Genomic DNA, 18,224 nt, shown 5'->3' on the forward strand with positions numbered 1-18,224 from the left:
CCATGCTTGACTGTAGGCAGGACACACTTGTCTCTGTGCTCCTCACCTGGTTGCCACCACACACGCTTGACACCATCTGAACCAAATATGTTTATCTTGGTCTCATCAGACCACAGGACGTGGTTCCAGTAACCTGTGTCCTTATTCTGCTTGTCTTCAGTAAACTGTTTGCTGGCTTTCTTGGGCATCATTTTTAGACCAATTGATGCAGTGTGCGGCATACAGTCTAAGCGCTAACAGGCGAACCCCCCACCCCTTGACCTCTGCAGCAATGCTGGCAGCACTCATATGTCCATTTTGAAACAACAACCTCTGGATATGACGCTGAGCACGTGCACTCAACTTCATTGGTCGACCATGGCAAGGCCTTTTCTGGGTGGAACCTGTCTTGTTAAACCGAGCTGCAGCTCAGTGTCAGGGTGCTGGCGATCTTCTTACAGCCTCAGCCATCTTTATGTAGAGCAACAATTCCTTTCTGTAGATCCTCAGAGATTTCTTTGCCATGAGGAGTCATGCTGAACTTCCAGTGACCAGTATGAGAGCGATAACACCAAATGTAACCCACCTGCTTCCCATTCACACCTGAGACCTTGTAACACTAAAGAGTCACGTGACACCGGGGAGGGAAAATGGCTAATTAGGCACAATTTGCTAATTTTCACTTAGGGGTGTCCTCACTTTTGTTGCCAGCGGTTTAGACATTAATGGCGGTGTGTGAGTTATTTTATGGGGAAACTAAATTTACATTGTAATACAAGCCGTACACTGACTACTTTATATTGTATCAAAGGGTCAGATCTTCAGTATTGTCCCATGAAAAGATATAAAATATTTACAAACATGTGAGAGGTGTACTGACTTCTGTGAGATACTGTAAGTAACATATCATCTACATAAAGATGATGTGAAAATACATTACTTATCCTGTACTGATCCTGAGGTACATTCTGTATTATACTCCAGAGCTGCACTCACTATTCTGCTGGTGCAGTCACTGTGTACATACATTACTTATCCTGTACTGATCCTGAGTTACATCCTGTATTATACTCCAGAGCTGCACTCACTATTCTGCTGGTGCAGTCACTGTGTACATACATTACTTATCCTGTACTGATCCTGAGTTACATCCTGTATTATACTCCAGAGCTGCACTCATTATTCTGCTGGTGCAGTCACTGTGTACATACATTACTTATCCTGTACTGATCCTGAGTTACATCCTGTATTATACTCCAGAGCTGCACTCACTATTCTGCTAGTTGAGTCACTGTGTACATACATTACATTACTTATCCTGTACTGATCCTGAGTTACATCCTGTATTATACTCCAGAGCTGCACTCACTATTCTGCTGGTGCAGTCACTGTGTACATACATTACATTACTTATCCTGTTCTGATCCTGAGTTGCATCCTGTATTATACTCCAGAGCTGCACTCACTATTTTGCTGGTGCAGTCACTGTGTACATACATTACTTATCCTGTACTGATCCTGAGTTACATCCTGTATTATACTCCAGAGCTGCACTCACTATTCTGCTGGTGCAGTCGCTGTGTACATACATTACTTATCCTGTACTGATCCTGAGTTACATCCTGTATTATACTCCAGAGCTGCACTCACTATTCTGCTGGTGCAGTCACTGTGTACATACATTACTTATCCTGTACTGATCCTGAGTTACATCCTGTATTATACTCCAGAGCTGCACTCACTATTCTGCTGGTGCAGTCACTGTGTACATACATTACTTATCCTGTACTGATCCTGAGTTACATCCTGTATCATACTACAGAGCTGCACTCACTATTCTGCTGGTGCAATCACTGTGTACATACATTACTTATCCTGTACTGATCCTGAGTTACATCCTGTATTATACTCCAGAGCTGCACTCCCTATTCTGCTGGTACAGTCGCTGATATAACCTGGGCACCTCCTGTTGTGTTGCTCTTTCCTCGTATCTCTAAATCACTGATACAATTACGCCTGTGATGCGCGCTCCGTTTATAGACCGCAGCAGCTGAATCCTGGCGTTTTGCATATGTAGAATGAATAGTCAGTAAAGTAAATTTGCTAATTAATTATTAACCTAAAGCTTTTAAATATTCATAACAGTTTAGATTAACAAACCTCCTGCTCGGGAATAACACGTACAGTAAGTGACACGTCGGCAGCGAAATTAAAATCAGCACAACATCCTGGATACATGTTGTACAATGTAATAACACGGCGCCGATGACACCACGTCCCCCGCACTTCCCCCGGTACACGGCCCTTGTCAGTACCACCAGGGTATCAATACCAGCCACCGACTATCCTCCACTATGGCTGACACCTTCAGATCTCCAGCCATGTCATTGCCCAATTCATTGTGTATCTGTAAAGAATAAATCAAGGCAACTGGACTTACTGTAGATTTCTTCCAACGAGCTTTCTCAATTCTGAGTGACTGTACAAGAATTCTCTGGGAATAAATATGTAACTGAATCAACTACTGGTAATTATACCCAGCATGGGGTCAGAGGTCATTATACCCAGCATGGGGTCAAAGGTGTTGATTCCATTATTTTAATTAGAATCAGTAGGTGATAAAGACTTCCAAGAAAAAGGTGTCAAGACAGCATTGTATGTGGCAGACAATAGATGTCTAACCCCCAGCCTCTATTCAAGCTTGGCTTCTCCATTTTTACGTAGATGGCCTCCTTCACGCCTCGTTTGTACCAATCGGCCTCCTTATCCAAAACACGTACTTGACTGTCTTCAAAGGTGTGACCTGTTCCTTTCAGATGTTAGTACACGGCTGAATCTTGACCAGAGAAAGAGCACCAAGTTACCAGTGAGGGCGAGGAGCATGACAGACGCAAGAACATGGTTATTCCATATGTAGCTGGGATGTCTGAGAAACTCCAAAGGATTTTTAATAAACATCACACTCCTGTCTGCTTCAAACCCAGCAACACACTGAGGCAACAACTGGTTCACCCCAAAGACCCAACGCCTAAACACAAGATGGACAACATTGTGTACGCAGTCCAGTGCAATGAGGTGAAACAAAACAACAACTACATCAGCGTACGGCTCAGCATAGAAGAGCCAAAACCTCTGGTCAAGATTCAGCCGTGTACTTACATCTAAAAGAAACAGGTCACACCTTTGAAGACAGTCAAGTACGTGTTTTGGATTAGGAGGCCGATTGGTACAAACGAGGTGTGAAGGAGGCCATCTACGTAAAAATGGAGAAGCTAAGCTTGAATAGAGGTGTGGGGGTTAGACATCTATTGTCTGCCACATACAATGCTGTCTTGACACCTTTTTCTGGGAGGTCTTTATCACCTACTGACTCCGAATAGGATAATGGAATCAACACCTTTGACCCCATGCTGGGTATAATGACCTCTGACCCCATGCTGGGTATAATTACCAGTAGTTGATTCAGTTACATATTTATTCCCAGAGAATTCTTGTACGGTCACTCAGAATTGAGAAAGCTCGTTGGAAGAACTAGGGACACGTTTTCAAGAAATCTACAGTAAGTCCAGGATCCTTGATTTATTCTTTACAGATAGACAATGACCTGAGCACCTTCACAGACAATTCATTGTGGATCTGAGGGAATCCATCCAAGACCTTTATAAATGTAAGGCTCTGTTCACACTGTCATCATGGCTACCAGTGCTAAAACGGTTTCCTTCCATTGACTTATAAGTGGGGCGGTCAAAAGGCGGAGTAGGGGGGGCTGCCCTGTCAGTGGGCAATGGGGAAGGAGAAGCAGGAGATCATTACATGAATGGCTTCCATTCCAACAGGAGGAGATGCATCCTGAGACCCCTGCCGGGAACACCAAAAGAGCTGATGCTGCACCTAATGCTATACGTGCCATAAAATACACAAGACCCCAGGGATTATATGAACAGAGCCTAGGGCTACGTCTACATGACGACATTTGTCGCGCGACAGATAGGGCACAACTACACTGCAACCTTTGTTGCGCGATATTTTGTTGCACCAATGTCGCGCGACAATTTTTATAATGATAGTCTATGGTGTCGCACTGCACATTCGAGATGGATATTTCTGCGACTGTCGCGTCACAGTCGCAGCATGTCGCATGTCGCAGTGCGACACCATAGACTACCGTTATAAAAATTGTCGCGTGACATTGGTGCAACAAAATGTCCCGAAACACATGTTGCAGTGTAGTTGTGCCCTATCTGTCGCGCGACAAATGTCGTCGTGTGGACCTAGCCTAATACAAACTTTGTTTTGTTTTCCAGTTCTCCAGCAGTGGAAAGTATGGAGGTTTTCTCTCTGGTTGCTATCACTACAGTCCATAGCCACATCTACAACTCTTGTAACTATGTTTTTTTTTTTAGTAAAGTTTGTATCAAATGGCTAATAAACTTTGTATCAACTTTTATGTATATAATATAACTGGATATAGAAGAATTGCCACAATTGGAGACCTGAACATAGCAATGGGTGGGTCCACCAGATAGAGAGCGGGTGCACTATATAGAGAGCGGGTGCACTATATAGAGAGCGGGTGCACTATATAGAGAGCGGGTGCACTATATAGAGAGCGGGTGCACTATATAGAGAGCGGGTGCACTATATAGAGAGCGGGTGCACTATATAGAGAGCGGGTGCACTATATAGAGAGCGGGTGCACTATATAGAGAGCGGGTGCACTATATAGAGAGCGGGTTCACTCAATGGGGGATGGATGCAATAGGTGAAGTGCGTGCACTAGGTGGGGGATGGGTGTGCTAGATGAGAGATGGATGCACTAGATGGGAGATGGATGCAATAGGTGGAGTGGGTGCACTAGATGGGGGATGGATGCACTAGGCTGGGTGGGTGAATTAGTTGGAGAATGGGTGCACTAGGTGGGGGATGGGTGTGCTAGATGGGAGATGGATGCATTAGATGGGGGTTGGTGCACTAGATGGAGTGGGTGCACTATATAGGGGAAGGATGCAATAGGTGGAGTAGGTGCACTAGACTGGGTGGGTGAATTAGGTGGAGAAAGGGTGCACTATGTGGGCGATGGGTGTGCTAGATGGGGGTTGGTGCACTATATAGGGGAAGGATGCAATAGGTGGAGTGGGTGCACTAGATGGGGGATGGATGCACTATATAGGGGAAGGATGCAATAGGTGGAGTAGGTGCACTAGATGGGGGATGGATGCACTAGACTGGGTGGGTGAATTAGTTGGGGAATGAGTGCACTAGTTGAGGTGGGTGTACTAGATTGGGAATGGATGCAGTAGATCAGGCATCCTCAAACTGCGGCCCTCCAGCTGTTGCAAAACTACAACTCCCAGCATGCCCAAACAGCCTACAGGTATCGGCCTACAGCAGGGCATTGTGGGAGTTGTAGTTTTACAACAGCTGGAGGGCCGCAGTTTGAGGATGCCTGCAGTAGATGAAGCGGGTGCACTAGATGGGGGTGGATGCATTAGATTGAGTTTGGTGCACTAGATGGGCGATGATGCACTAGACTGGGTGGGTGAATTAGTTGTGGAATGGGTGCCATAGGTGGGGGATGGGTGTGCTAGATGGGGGATGATGCACTAAATTTAGTTGGGTGTACTGGAGGGAAAGTGTGGATGAATAAACCAGTGACTGGTGGGGGTTCTGTGCAGATTTTTTATTATGGAGCAGCGTGTAATATTACCGTACATTTTTATACTGGTGGCATAAAGACACGAGAAATCCCCATTTTATACCTTATTACTCGCTCAGTGTTTTCTTTTTGTCCACTTTATGTTGCACATCGTCTGTGAGCTGATACACTTGTATCTATATTGACTGCTCAGCAGCCACCGGGGGCCTTCATCGGGCTGCATACCACGCTACTGCGCCATTCCTCAGCACGCGCAGGGGGACATTTATCAGATCTGCTACTCCGGTTTTGTGGTGTAAAAATGTTGTAACTTTTTTGTTTTTTTTAAGTTGCAAAAAACCTGCATCTCCACACCAGGAAACCCCCCGATGCACTTTCACTGACATCACACTGGTGCCAAAATTTAATAAAAGCGAGCGCCATCTTCGTAAATTTGGTGCAGGTGCGAAAAGAAACTCCAGTCTAGAAAGCAGCCTCAACTACACCTACAATGATAATCCCCCCCACAGCGTCTTGCACTGATTGGCTCACAGAACGCCGTCTTCCAGTGCCGGTCTATATTACTTAATTACCCAGTCAATTGTCTCTTAACCTTTCAGTAACGATCGGACCTCGTGAGCAGCGCTCTCCCGCCATGTGCTACTTGACGGGCGCGGCGAGCTAATGCATCCATAGGGTATTGGGGTCATATAGGCTACAAAGTGGAGCGTCGGAAACTTTAATGTCAAACGCATTTGGAATAGCGTCCAGTCATGTGAGGGTCAACAGTCTCCAAGGGTCCTGAGCCCATGACATTTCCATTTCTTGTAACAATTTTAGTTTAAATTTTTATAACGTCATGTTTTGTATCTTTTCCATTTCATATTTTAGTTTTATAATTTTGATTAAATTTTTTATATTTTTATTTTCAATTTTATTTTCCAAATTTACCCTTAATTCCATTTTTGCTGTAGAATTTTGGTTTCATTTAAATCTGTATTTTACAACTTTCATTTAAATGTACATTTTATCTTAAAAATGTTCCATTGATTTAAAAAAAAATTATAATTTTAGATTTTTGGTTTCTATTAATTTTTTATCTGTGAATAGTTTAATTTCCATTAAAAAATTTTATATATTTTCTTTCACTTCCATAACTTTTTTTTCCATTTTCCATTTCAATTTCATAATTTTTTTGCTTTTAGATGTTTTTTGTTTCCATTGCATTTTTAAATCTTTTTGTTTTTAAATCACATTGTTTCCATTTTTATTTTAGACTTGTTTTGTCATTTCCATCCTTTGTTTTTGAACATGTTTTGTTTCCATTTTTTATTTTAGAATTTTCATTTTGTTATTTTTTTAAACATTTTTGTTTCATTTTCTTTTATCATTTTAGAATAAGTCTTTCTTTCCATTTAGAATTTTTTTTTTGTCTCCATACCATTTTATCGTTATTTACATTTTTTTGGCGATTGCATTTTCAGACCATGAAATGGTGACAGTCAGTCGTGCTTTGATGCTTTTTTATCTCAGCTCCTGCCATCTGGTTGGTTTTAATTAGAGGAGATCTTGGAAAGTGTGGGTCTATGATACAGTTTGGAAATTGTTAGAACATATTTTTCTAGCAAAAACACAATATTTCTCCGGGGGCTCCATAGACGTAGATTCCAGAATGTGCCGCCTACACAACAAACGAGAGAATCCAACAGTAGATTCCAAGGCTTCCCTCACGTCATACACAGGGATGAGCGAATGACCCCGACGCCTCTAGACTCTCTCTGTAATTGTGGACAATTGGCCGGTGGATGAAATCATCATCTGTGGTCATCATAATGACTACAGTGCTGCAATAAGCCCGGCCCAGAGAAGGAGAACCACTGGAATAAGTCCTCACAAATAATGTGCACGGTGTTTGCAGATAGGGGGCGCAATATCCCAAAGCCAAGATGAATATCGAGCCCTAGGGAATTTCCTCCTTAGACTCAAGAAGGATGGGATTATGACAGGTTAGATCATGAACACCTCGCTCTACTACTAATACGTCTCTGCTCTTCTCCAGGTGCTATGGTTGCCATTTTTGGTACTGTGGTAGTATGGCTGGCACTGCTCTGAGAGTCCTGTAACTATCACTGTTATGGGGGCACTTTACCCAGAACTGTGCTGCCCCTACTATGAAGATACAGTGATCTCCTCTTATTCCTTATAGATTGTAAGCTCCTGTGGTCAGGGCTCTTACTCCTCCTCCTCCTCCTGTATCTCCTCTTATTCCTTATAGATTGTAAGCTCCTGTGGTCAGGACTCTTACTCCTCCCCCACTTCTTGTATCTCCTCTCATTCCTTATAGATTGTAAGCTCCTGTGGTCAGGACTCTTACTCCTCCTCCACCTCTTGTATCTCCTCTTACTCCTTATAGATTGTAAGCTCCTGTGGTCAGGACTCTTACTCCTCCTCCACCTCCTGTATCTCCTCTTATTCCTTATAGATTGTAAGCTCCTATGGTCAGGACTCTTACTCCTCCTCCAGCTCCTGTATCTCCTCTTATTCCTTATAGATTGTAAGCTCCTATGGTCAGGACTCTTACTCCTCCCCCACCTCCTGTATCTCCTCTTATTCCTTATAGATTGTAAGCTCCTGTGGTCAGGACTCTTACTCCTCCCCCACCTCCTGTATCTCCTCTTACTCCTTATAGATTGTAAGCTCCTGTGGTCAGGACTCTTACTCTTCCTCCACCTCCTGTATCTCCTCTTATAGATTGTAAGCTCCTGTGGTCAGGACTCTTACGCCTCCCCCACTTCTTGTATCTCCTCTCATTCCTTATAGATTGTAAGCTCCTGTGGTCAGGACTCCTCCTCCTCCTCCACCTCCTGTATCTCCTCTTACTCCTTATAGATTGTAAGCTCCTGTGGTCAGGACTCTTACTCCTCCCCCACCTCCTGTATCTCCTCTTTTTATTATAGATTGTAAGCTCCTGTGGTCAGGACTCTTACTCTTCCTCCACCTCCTGTATCTCCTCTTATAGATTGTAAGCTCCTGTGGTCAGGACTCTTACTCCTCCCCCACTTCTTGTATCTCCTCTCATTCCTTATAGATTGTAAGCTCCTGTGGTCAGGACTCTTACTCCTCCTCCACCTCTTGTATCTCCTCTTATTCCTTATAGATTGTAAACTCCTGTGGTCAGGACTCTTACTCCTCCCCCACCTCCTGTATCTCCTCTTACTCCTTATAGATTGTAAGCTCCTGTGGTCAGGACTCTTACTCCTCCCCCACTTCTTGTATCTCCTCTCATTCCTTATAGATTGTAAGCTCCTGTGGTCAGGACTCTTACTCCTCCTCCACCTCTTGTATCTCCTCTTACTCCTTATAGATTGTAAGCTCCTGTGGTCAGGACTCTTACTCCTCCCCCACCTCCTGTATCTCCTCTTACTCCTTATAGATAGTAAGCTCCTGTGGTCAGGACTCTTACTCCTCCTCCACCTCTTGTATCTCCTCTTATTCCTTATAGATTGTAAGCTCCTGTGGTCAGGACTCTTACTCCCCCCCCCCCACCTCCTGTATCTCCTCTTTTTATTATAGATTGTAAGCTCCTGTGGTCAGGACTCTTACTCCTCCCCCACCTCCTGTATCTCCTCTATTCCTTATAGATTGTAAGCTCCTATGGTCAGGACTCTTACTCCTCCTCCACCTCCTGTATCTCCTCTTATTCCTTATAGATTGTAAGCTTCTGTGGTCAGGACTCTTACTCCTCCCCCACCTCCTGTATCTCCTCTTACTCCTTATAGATTGTAAGCTCCTGTGGTCAGGACTCTTACTCCTCCTCCACCTCCTGTATCTCCTCTTACTCCTTATAGATTGTAAGCTCCTGTGGTCAGAACTCTTACTTCTCCCCCACCTCCTGTATCTCCTCTTACTCCTTATAGATTGTAAGCTTCTGTGGTCAGGACTCTTACTCCTCCTCCACCTCCTGTATCTCCTCTTATAGATTGTAAGCTCCTGTGGTCAGGACTCTTACTCATCCCCCACCTCCTGTATCTCCTCTTATTCCTTATAGATTGTAATCTCCTGTGGTCAGGACTCTTACTCCTCCTCCACCTCCTGTATCTCCTCTTATACCTTATAGATTGTAAGCTCCTGTGGTCAGGACTCTTACTCCTCCTCCACCTCTTGTATCTCCTCTTATACCTTATAGATTGTAAGCTCCTGTGGTCAGGACTCTTACTCCTCCCCCACCTCCTGTATCTCCTCTTACTCCTTATAGATTGTAAGCTCCTGTGGTCAGGACTCTTACTCCTCCTCCACCTCTTGTATCTCCTCTTATTCCTTATAGATTGTAAGCTCCTGTGGTCAGGACTCTTACTCCTCCCCCACCTCCTGTATCTCCTCTTTTTATTATAGAGTGTTATGTTGCATTTTACTATTTTTCACACCCCTTTTTGTAGACATTTTTTGCACACGTTTCCCACACATCACAGAACCACTTTTTTGTTGCAATTTCCTTTGTAATCCTTTCTTTTTGTCACCTAGTATTATAGACCTTTCAAGAAGCACCTTCTGACAACGTGGCCCCAAACTAGAAATGATCACAGTACGTTCCCTTTGTACATGACGTGCAGCGCTCATGGGACTCAATATTAAATGATTACAAAATATATGCACTACACGACAATTACACAACAGCAATTTTTATCAGAAAATAAAATTAAGAAATTGGAACTTCAATTTAAAAGACTGATGTCTACAACAATATCTACAAAAACATTGTTGGGTCCTTTTTTCATTGTGTTTGCAAATTCTACACGTTAAAAATAAGCATTAAGTCATGACTGTGAAACAAAACCAAAATCTGAGGATTTTTTAAATATTTTTCCAAAAATCTATACATAATCTGTATCATTTTTCTTTTTGCATCACTTTGTGAAAAGTTTGTATGAAAAATGCCTTTGCAGTCTCCACCACATTACACACAGCTGTATCAATGCTTCTAGCGGAGAATTCGATTATTTTAATTTTATAACTTTTTTTTGAAATTTTGGGAAAAATTTCTTCTCAAGCCAAAGTCAAAAGTGCAACAATAAATAAATACAAATTTACAGAAATTGAAGTCAAAATAAAGAAATCAACTTACGTATCCGTTTCGTCCCAGATGATACAAGTGTGGTTGGTTGTTCCCTGGAGAAATGGATGAAAATTTTTTTTAAAAAAAATTCTATGAATTTTATTGCAGTGTGAGAAATGATAGGACATTTATCTCCCAGCCCGAGCCTGGAGCCCGACTGTTCTGGCATGAGAAGCCGCGGACTGTGTTGGGATGGGAACTTTGTATTCTGTGCAAACAGCAAATTACAGTTCCATTACTATCCCACTTAACGCATATTGCTCGCCCAGGGCAAGGTGATAATCCGCACGCACTTGATACTCTTAATGACACGCATTGATTTTACTATGACAGTGACAGCCTGTGAAAGCTCTGACCTTGGAGTTTGTGAATCTGCAGACATTTGGGGAATGAATTTCCCTCCCGTCATCTGCTGCTTCTCTTACATTTCTCTAAATACTGCCTAGCAGGCAGCAATCGCAAACTTCTCATAGAGCGTGACATCATCGGTCAGCAATGATGTCACTGGAAGCTCACAGGAATCACAATTCATGCTCTTCCTGGAGATCTCTGGAAGCGAGTGGCAACAATTTGAATTGTGGGCAAATGGAATGCAGGTCATGCCCAATTTGGTGCCCCTAGCTTTTACCTGTCCATGGGCAGTCGTGGCCACCACCAGCTCTCTCATCCACCTTTTACTTTAAGTATGGAGCCATTATTTGGTCACTGTATTATCTGAGCCCTACAGGATATGGTGCAGTCTTTGTATTGTACTATATAGTGTTCCTATTTAGACAATGGCAATGCTATTTTACTAATATGGCATTGGGTATGGTGTCTGGACTTAGACTTGGGAGTGGGGGTGCTACCAGCAGATACTGCTCCATCCAACCTAAGGCCAGTCCTGGACATCCACGTAGAGGTTCCATGCAAAGGGTAATATATAAATGCATTGTATATAAATATATTATAGACCTGTTCATTGTAAATGTTGACTTTCACTATGGAGTGTGGTGGGATGTTTTGCTGGGTGGTGACCTGCAATGAATATTGGCAAAGCACAAAGGTTTTGTGTGACCTGTGGCAATCCACCATAAGACTATTTATGGTGGACAGACACCTACTGTATTAAAATCACCAGGCTTGAAAGCAGATGTGGCATATGGGACTATGTTGGAAATGGTGGCTACTCGTTTTGAGACTTGACACATAGTAGCGTCTGGTGGACATGAGATCATCGTAGCCATTGCAAAGCACATCTTTCAAAACTTTTCCCAAAAATGTTAAAATGTCATATCTTTTCCCAATGAGATGACAATGGGGAGGATCTGGTTAAACTCAGCTTGTCCGATATGATGTCTACCATTGTATAACCGACCAGGTCCAATCCTAAGAAAGTTCTACCTGACCTCCTTCTTCAGAACATTTACCATGACGGTCACTTAAACAGAATAAAAGTCCATTCACATTTTTTTTTGAGACGTCTACAATAGTCATTATAAGAAGTCAGAATCCTCTAAGAAGCTCTTCAAGAACAACCAAGGGAATGGACTCTACTTACATTGTAGAGATGAGAGAACTCAATGTCCAGGGGGACAGAGACGGCACGTGGAGGAGGCTTCACAGTCACCGAGACGATCTTAGAGTTCAGGATGGTTGTGTTTCTGAAAAGAGAGAACCAGATTATTGTAAATTTTCACTTAATATTTTATTATTTTATGCACTTATGTATCGCTGACATATTCCACAGCGCTTTACAGACATTAGCATCAGGCTGTCCCCAGGAGCTCACAATCTAAGTCCCCTATCAGTATGTGTGGGAGGAAACAGGAGAACCTGGAGGAAACCCACGCAAACACAGGGAGAACATACAGACGCCATGCAGATGTCATCTTTGGTCAGATTCAAACCTAGGACCCCAGCGCTGCAAGTCACCCGTGCTAACCACTGAGCCACAACTAACCACTGCTAACCACTGAGCCACCACTTACCACTTCTAACCGCTGAGCCACCACTAACCACTGCTAACCGCTGAGCCACCACTAACCGCTGAGCCACCACTAACCGCTGAGCCACCACTAACCACTGCTAACCGCTGAGCCACCACTAACCACTGCTAACCGCTGAGCCACCACTAACCACTGCTAACCGCTGAGCCACCACTAACCGCTGAGCCACCACTAACCGCTGAGCCACCACTAGCCACCGCTAACCGCTGAGCCACCACTAACCACTGCTAACCGCTGAGCCACCACTAACCACTGCTAACCGCTGAGCCACCACTAACCACTGCTAACCGCTGAGCCACCACTAACCACTGCTAACCGCTGAGCCACCACTAACCGCTGAGCCACCACTAACCGCTGAGCCACCACTAACCACTGCTAACCGCTGAGCCACCACTAACCACTGCTAACCGCTGAGCCACCACTAACCACTGCTAACCGCTGAGCCACCACTAACCACTGCTAACCGCTGAGCCACCACTAACCACTGCTAACCCACCACTAACCACTGCTAACCGCTGAGCCGCCACTTACCACTGCTAACCGCTAAGCCACCACTAACCACTGCTAACCACTGAGCCACCACTAACCACTGCTAACCGCTGAGCCACCACTAACCACTGCTAACTGCTGAGCCACCACTAACCACTGCTAACTGCTGAGCCACCACTAACCACTGCTAACCACTGAGCCACCACTAACCACTGCTAACCGCTGAGCCACCACTAACCACTGCTAACCGCTGAGCCACCACTAACCACTGCTAACCGCTGAGCCACCACTAACCACTGCCAACCACTGAGCCACCACTAACCACTGAGCCACCTCTAACCACTGCTAACCGCTGAGCCACAATTAACCACTGAGCCACCACTAACCACTGCAAACCACTAAGTCACCACTAACCACTGCTAACCGCTGAGCCACCATTAACCACTGCTGAGCCACAATTAACCACTGAGCCACCACTAACCACTGCAAACCACTAAGTCACCACTAACCACTGCTAACCGCTGAGCCACCACTAACCACTGCTAACCGCTGAGCCACCACTAACCGCTGAGCCACCACTAACCACTGCTAACCGCTGAGCCACCACTAACCACTGCTAACCACTGAGCCACCACTAACCACTGCTAACTGCTGAGCCACCGCTAACCACTGAGCCACGACTAACCACTGCTAACCGCTGAGCCACCACTAACCACTGCTAACCGCTGAGCCACCACTAACCACTGCTAACTGCTGAGCCACCACTAACCACTGCTAACCACTGAGCCACGACTAACCACTGCTAACCGCTGAGCCACCACTAACCACTGCTAACCGCTGAGCCACCACTAACCACTGCTAACCACTGAGCCACCACTAACCACTGAGCAACCCTGCTTAATAATAAGATGTACAAGGCCATGACCTTCGAGGGAAAATCTGAGAATTTAAGAAATAAAAAAAAATATATAATACAATTGGAGCTGGAGACTACAGATTTATTATCAAACAGTAAGGACTTTCAGAATATTGACTTGTTAACCCTCTCAGAGCCCTGACTTACTATATGAAGACATTGACTTAGAATGGGTTCACATCAGCGTTAATTAATCCGTTATAACAAAAAGTTTCAAACACATATTTTGTGACTTTTTACTGACACTCTTCTGGAGCAGTGAGATTATGAATCCCCCCCATTGACTTGTTGAGTGACAGAGCACTGACTTATTATCCCAGAGCACTGACTTATTATCCCACAGCACTGACTTATTATCCCACAGCACTGACTTATTATCACAGAGCACTGGCTTATTATCCCACAGCACTGACTTATTATCCCACAGCACTGACTTATTATCCCACAGCACTGACTTATTATCCCACAGCACTGACTTATTATCACAGAGCACTGGCTTATTATCCCACAGCACTGACTTATTATCCCACAGCACTGACTTATTATCACAGAGCACTGGCTTATTATCCCAGAGCACTGACCTAGTATCCCACAGCACTGACTTATTATCCCACAGCACTGACTTATTATCCCACAGCACTGACTTATTATCATAGAGCACTGACTTATTATCACAGAACACTGACTTATTATCACAGAGCACTGACTTATTATCACAGAGCAATGACTTATTATCACAGAGCACTGGCTTATTATCCCAGAGCACTGACCTAGTATCCCAGAGCACTGACTTATTTTCTCAGAGTACTGACTTATTATCCCAGAGCACTGACTTATTATCCCAGAGCACTGACTTATTATCCCAGAGCAATGCCTTACTATCACAGAGCACTGGCTTATTATCCCAGAGCACTGACTTAGTATCCCAGAGCACTGACTTAGTATCCCAGAGCACTGACTTAGTATCCCAGAGCACTGACTTAGTATCCCACAGCACTGACTTATTATCACAGAGCACTGGCTTACTATCACAGAGCACTGGCTTATTATCCCAGAGCACTGACTTATTTTCTCAGAGTACTGACTTATTATCCCACAGCACTGACTTACTATCACAGAGCACTGGCTTATTATCCCAGAGCACTGACCTAGTATCCCAGAGCGCTGACCTAGTATCCCTGAGCACTGACTTATTTTCTCAGAGTACCAACTTATTATCCCAGAGCACTGACTTATTATCCCAGAGCACTGACTTATTATCCCAGAGCACTGACTTATTATCACAGAGCAATGACTTATTATCCCACAGAACTGCCTTACTATCACAGAGCACTGGCTTATTATCCCAGAGCACTGACTTAGTATCCCAGAGCACTGACTTAGTATCCCAGAGCACTGACTTATTATCACAGAGCACTGGCTTACTATCACAGAGCACTGGCTTATTATCCCAGAGCACTGACTTATTTTCTCAGAGTACTGACTTATTATCCTAGAGTACTGACTTATTATCCCACAGCACTGACTTATTATCCCACAGCACTGACTTATTATCCCACAGCACTGACTTATTATCCCACAGCACTGACTTACTATCACAGAGCACTGGCTTTTTATCCAAGAGCACTGACCTAGTATCCCAGAGCACTGACTTATTTTCTCAGAGTACTGACTTATTTTCCCAGAGCACTGACCTAGTATCCCAGAGCAATGAATTATTATTCCACGTCCCTGACTTATTATCACAGAGCTTACTTACTTAACACTCCAAAGCACTGACTTATTATCACAGAGCACTGACTTATTATCCCAGGGCACTGACTTATTATCCCAGGGCACTGACTTATTATCCCACAGCACTGACTTATTATCCCACAGCACTGACTTATTATCCCACAGCACTGACTTATTATCCCACAGCACTGACTTATTATCCCACGGCACTGACTTATTATCCCACAGCACTGACTTATTATCCCACAGCACTGACTTATTATCCCACAGCACTGACTTATTATCCCACGGCACTGACTTATTATCCCACAGCACTGACTTATTATCCCACAGCACTGACTTATTATCCCACAGCACTGACTTATTATCCCATGGCACTAATTACTTCAGAATATTGACTTTCATTGCAGAACACTAACACTGATTTCATGCCTTATAGCCCTGACAGGGTTCTGTGACATTGTCTCAGTTGTTCCTCAATTGCTCATTATTTTATGCAAATGAACAATGGCACTACAGCCTTGCTCATTATCAGTAGAACCATTGAAGTACCATCATTGAATGGAGACCACCTTCACCCCCCTCCCAACCTCTGGAGAACCCCAATAACATAGATATTGGGGGTGGGGAGACTGGAGTGATACAACTACTTGACTTTATAAAGAAATTAGAACATTTGACTTCACTGTTGTGGTAATTAAGCAAAGAATGACTTTTTGCCACTATACATCTGCAGTCACTTTACCCAGAGTACAAACTGCCCCGTAGATTCAAAATTTACAGAATAATCAGATAAAGTGCCTTGTCGATGACTGTAATTTTTAGCTGAAATATAATCCCTGCAATTTCGCCTTCAGTGGCTGAATATGTAATGGAAAGAAATTTCTCATGTTGAGATTATTAAATTATTATCCTATGGGATCTTTCTTTATATATTATTAGAGCGCCCAGGAAATGTAATGTCATCTCTATTTGCGGGCGTCTGAAATTAGCCAGACATGATATAATGGGAGCACAGGTGGCGTCGTACTGGTTAATGCCACTCCTGTATAAGTGCTATATACTGTAGGGAGCGTGCATGGGGGCAGAGCCCCTTTAATTTGCTGACGTGAGTGATCCAGCACGTTCAGCGTAATGTAACTGACTGCGAGGAATAATTAATGGTGGCATGCTGCTCCGTGTGCGCTACATGCCTCAACGGACGTGGAAGAAGACCAGCCAATCCATGCTGCTCTGGGTAAAGTCAACTGAGGCCAACGCAGGATGGTCTGACGGACACCAGCCCGGGCTTTAATGAAACGCGGGCAGCCTGGCAGCACCTGGGCGTAGGAACGTGCAGCGAGCTGCTGCCGGAGCCATGAAACTGGAGGCAAACTGGCCTCACTTGACTTCTTTTCACTTAATCAAACATCATCCACTGGTTCGTAATATCAGCCAGATGGTTTCACAGAGAGCTGCGATTCCAACAAGCCTTTGGGCCTGAGCGGCATTAAAGTGATACAATGTGCAGATTGGAGTCAATGCTTTGACAGAAGGTTCCAAATCTTATTATTCTTTGTTACTTTAAATATTGTAACAAAGATGAAATGGGAAAGGAGGCATGATAAGTATGAGGAGCGCGAGGAGGGGTCCAGGGAGAAGATTGGGGGGCATAATTAGGAAAAATAAATGTAGATACAGCAGAGCCGAGATGGTCAGTTAAGTTTCTCAGGCTGCATTGACCCTGAGGATTAATAATGGAGTCCAGCTAGAGTCTTCTCCACAGGCCTGGCTCAAAGGGGTTGTCCAAGATTAGAACAACATAGCGACTTCCAAAACTAAGCTCCACATCTGTCTGCAGGTCCCTCAGCTGAGCTGTAATAGCGGATACCAGCTGTGGACTGGGGTGGGGATGCTTCTGGACGGAAGCCCTTTAACAAAAGTTGTTCATGGGTGCTTTTCGTTTTTGGGATTCCCCTTCTTTTTTTTTTTTTATTAGGTGGATATATAGGAGGATTTGGGTATGAGCAAGCAAGCAGATGGGTGCGCACGGACAAGTGAAAATGTAGCAGATGCCACGTGCAGCAGAAGTCAATAGGGTACTGATCCGTTTTCTATTGTGTCAGAGAAAACGGATCCGTCCCCATTGACCTACATTGTGCGTAAGAACCGTTGGCTCAGTTTCGTCAGACGGACACCAAAACGCTGCAAGCAGCGTTTTGGTGTCCGTCTTCAAAGCGCCCTGAACGGATCTCACAAACGGAAAGCCAAAACGCCAGTGTGAAAGAAGCCTAAGAGGCTTGTGGGTAGATAAGAGGATGATAATGGGGGCAATTCAGTAACTACAAGTTCTCCCTTATCCACTGGAGAGAAAAACTGTGGGGGCTTTAT

The 18,224-nt window shown here is 44.2% G+C and overlaps 1 protein-coding gene across 2 annotated transcripts in view; it reads right to left on the minus strand.

Annotated features, from left to right (window-relative positions):
- Positions 1-18,224, minus strand: part of ADGRB1 (adhesion G protein-coupled receptor B1) — a 559,240-nt gene that overhangs the window by 176,919 nt on the left and 364,097 nt on the right. For both annotated transcript variants that reach the window (XM_044294271.1, XM_044294270.1), the window contains exons 16-17: positions 12,268-12,370; positions 10,737-10,780 (exon numbers count right to left, since the gene is read on the minus strand). In XM_044294271.1, the coding sequence (XP_044150206.1) occupies positions 10,737-10,780; positions 12,268-12,370 (147 nt within the window). The remainder of the gene's footprint in view (positions 1-10,736; positions 10,781-12,267; positions 12,371-18,224) is intronic.

The sequence above is a fragment of the Bufo gargarizans genome, chromosome 5 (assembly GCF_014858855.1).
Source record: "Bufo gargarizans isolate SCDJY-AF-19 chromosome 5, ASM1485885v1, whole genome shotgun sequence".
NCBI classification, from domain to species: domain Eukaryota; kingdom Metazoa; phylum Chordata; class Amphibia; order Anura; family Bufonidae; genus Bufo; species Bufo gargarizans.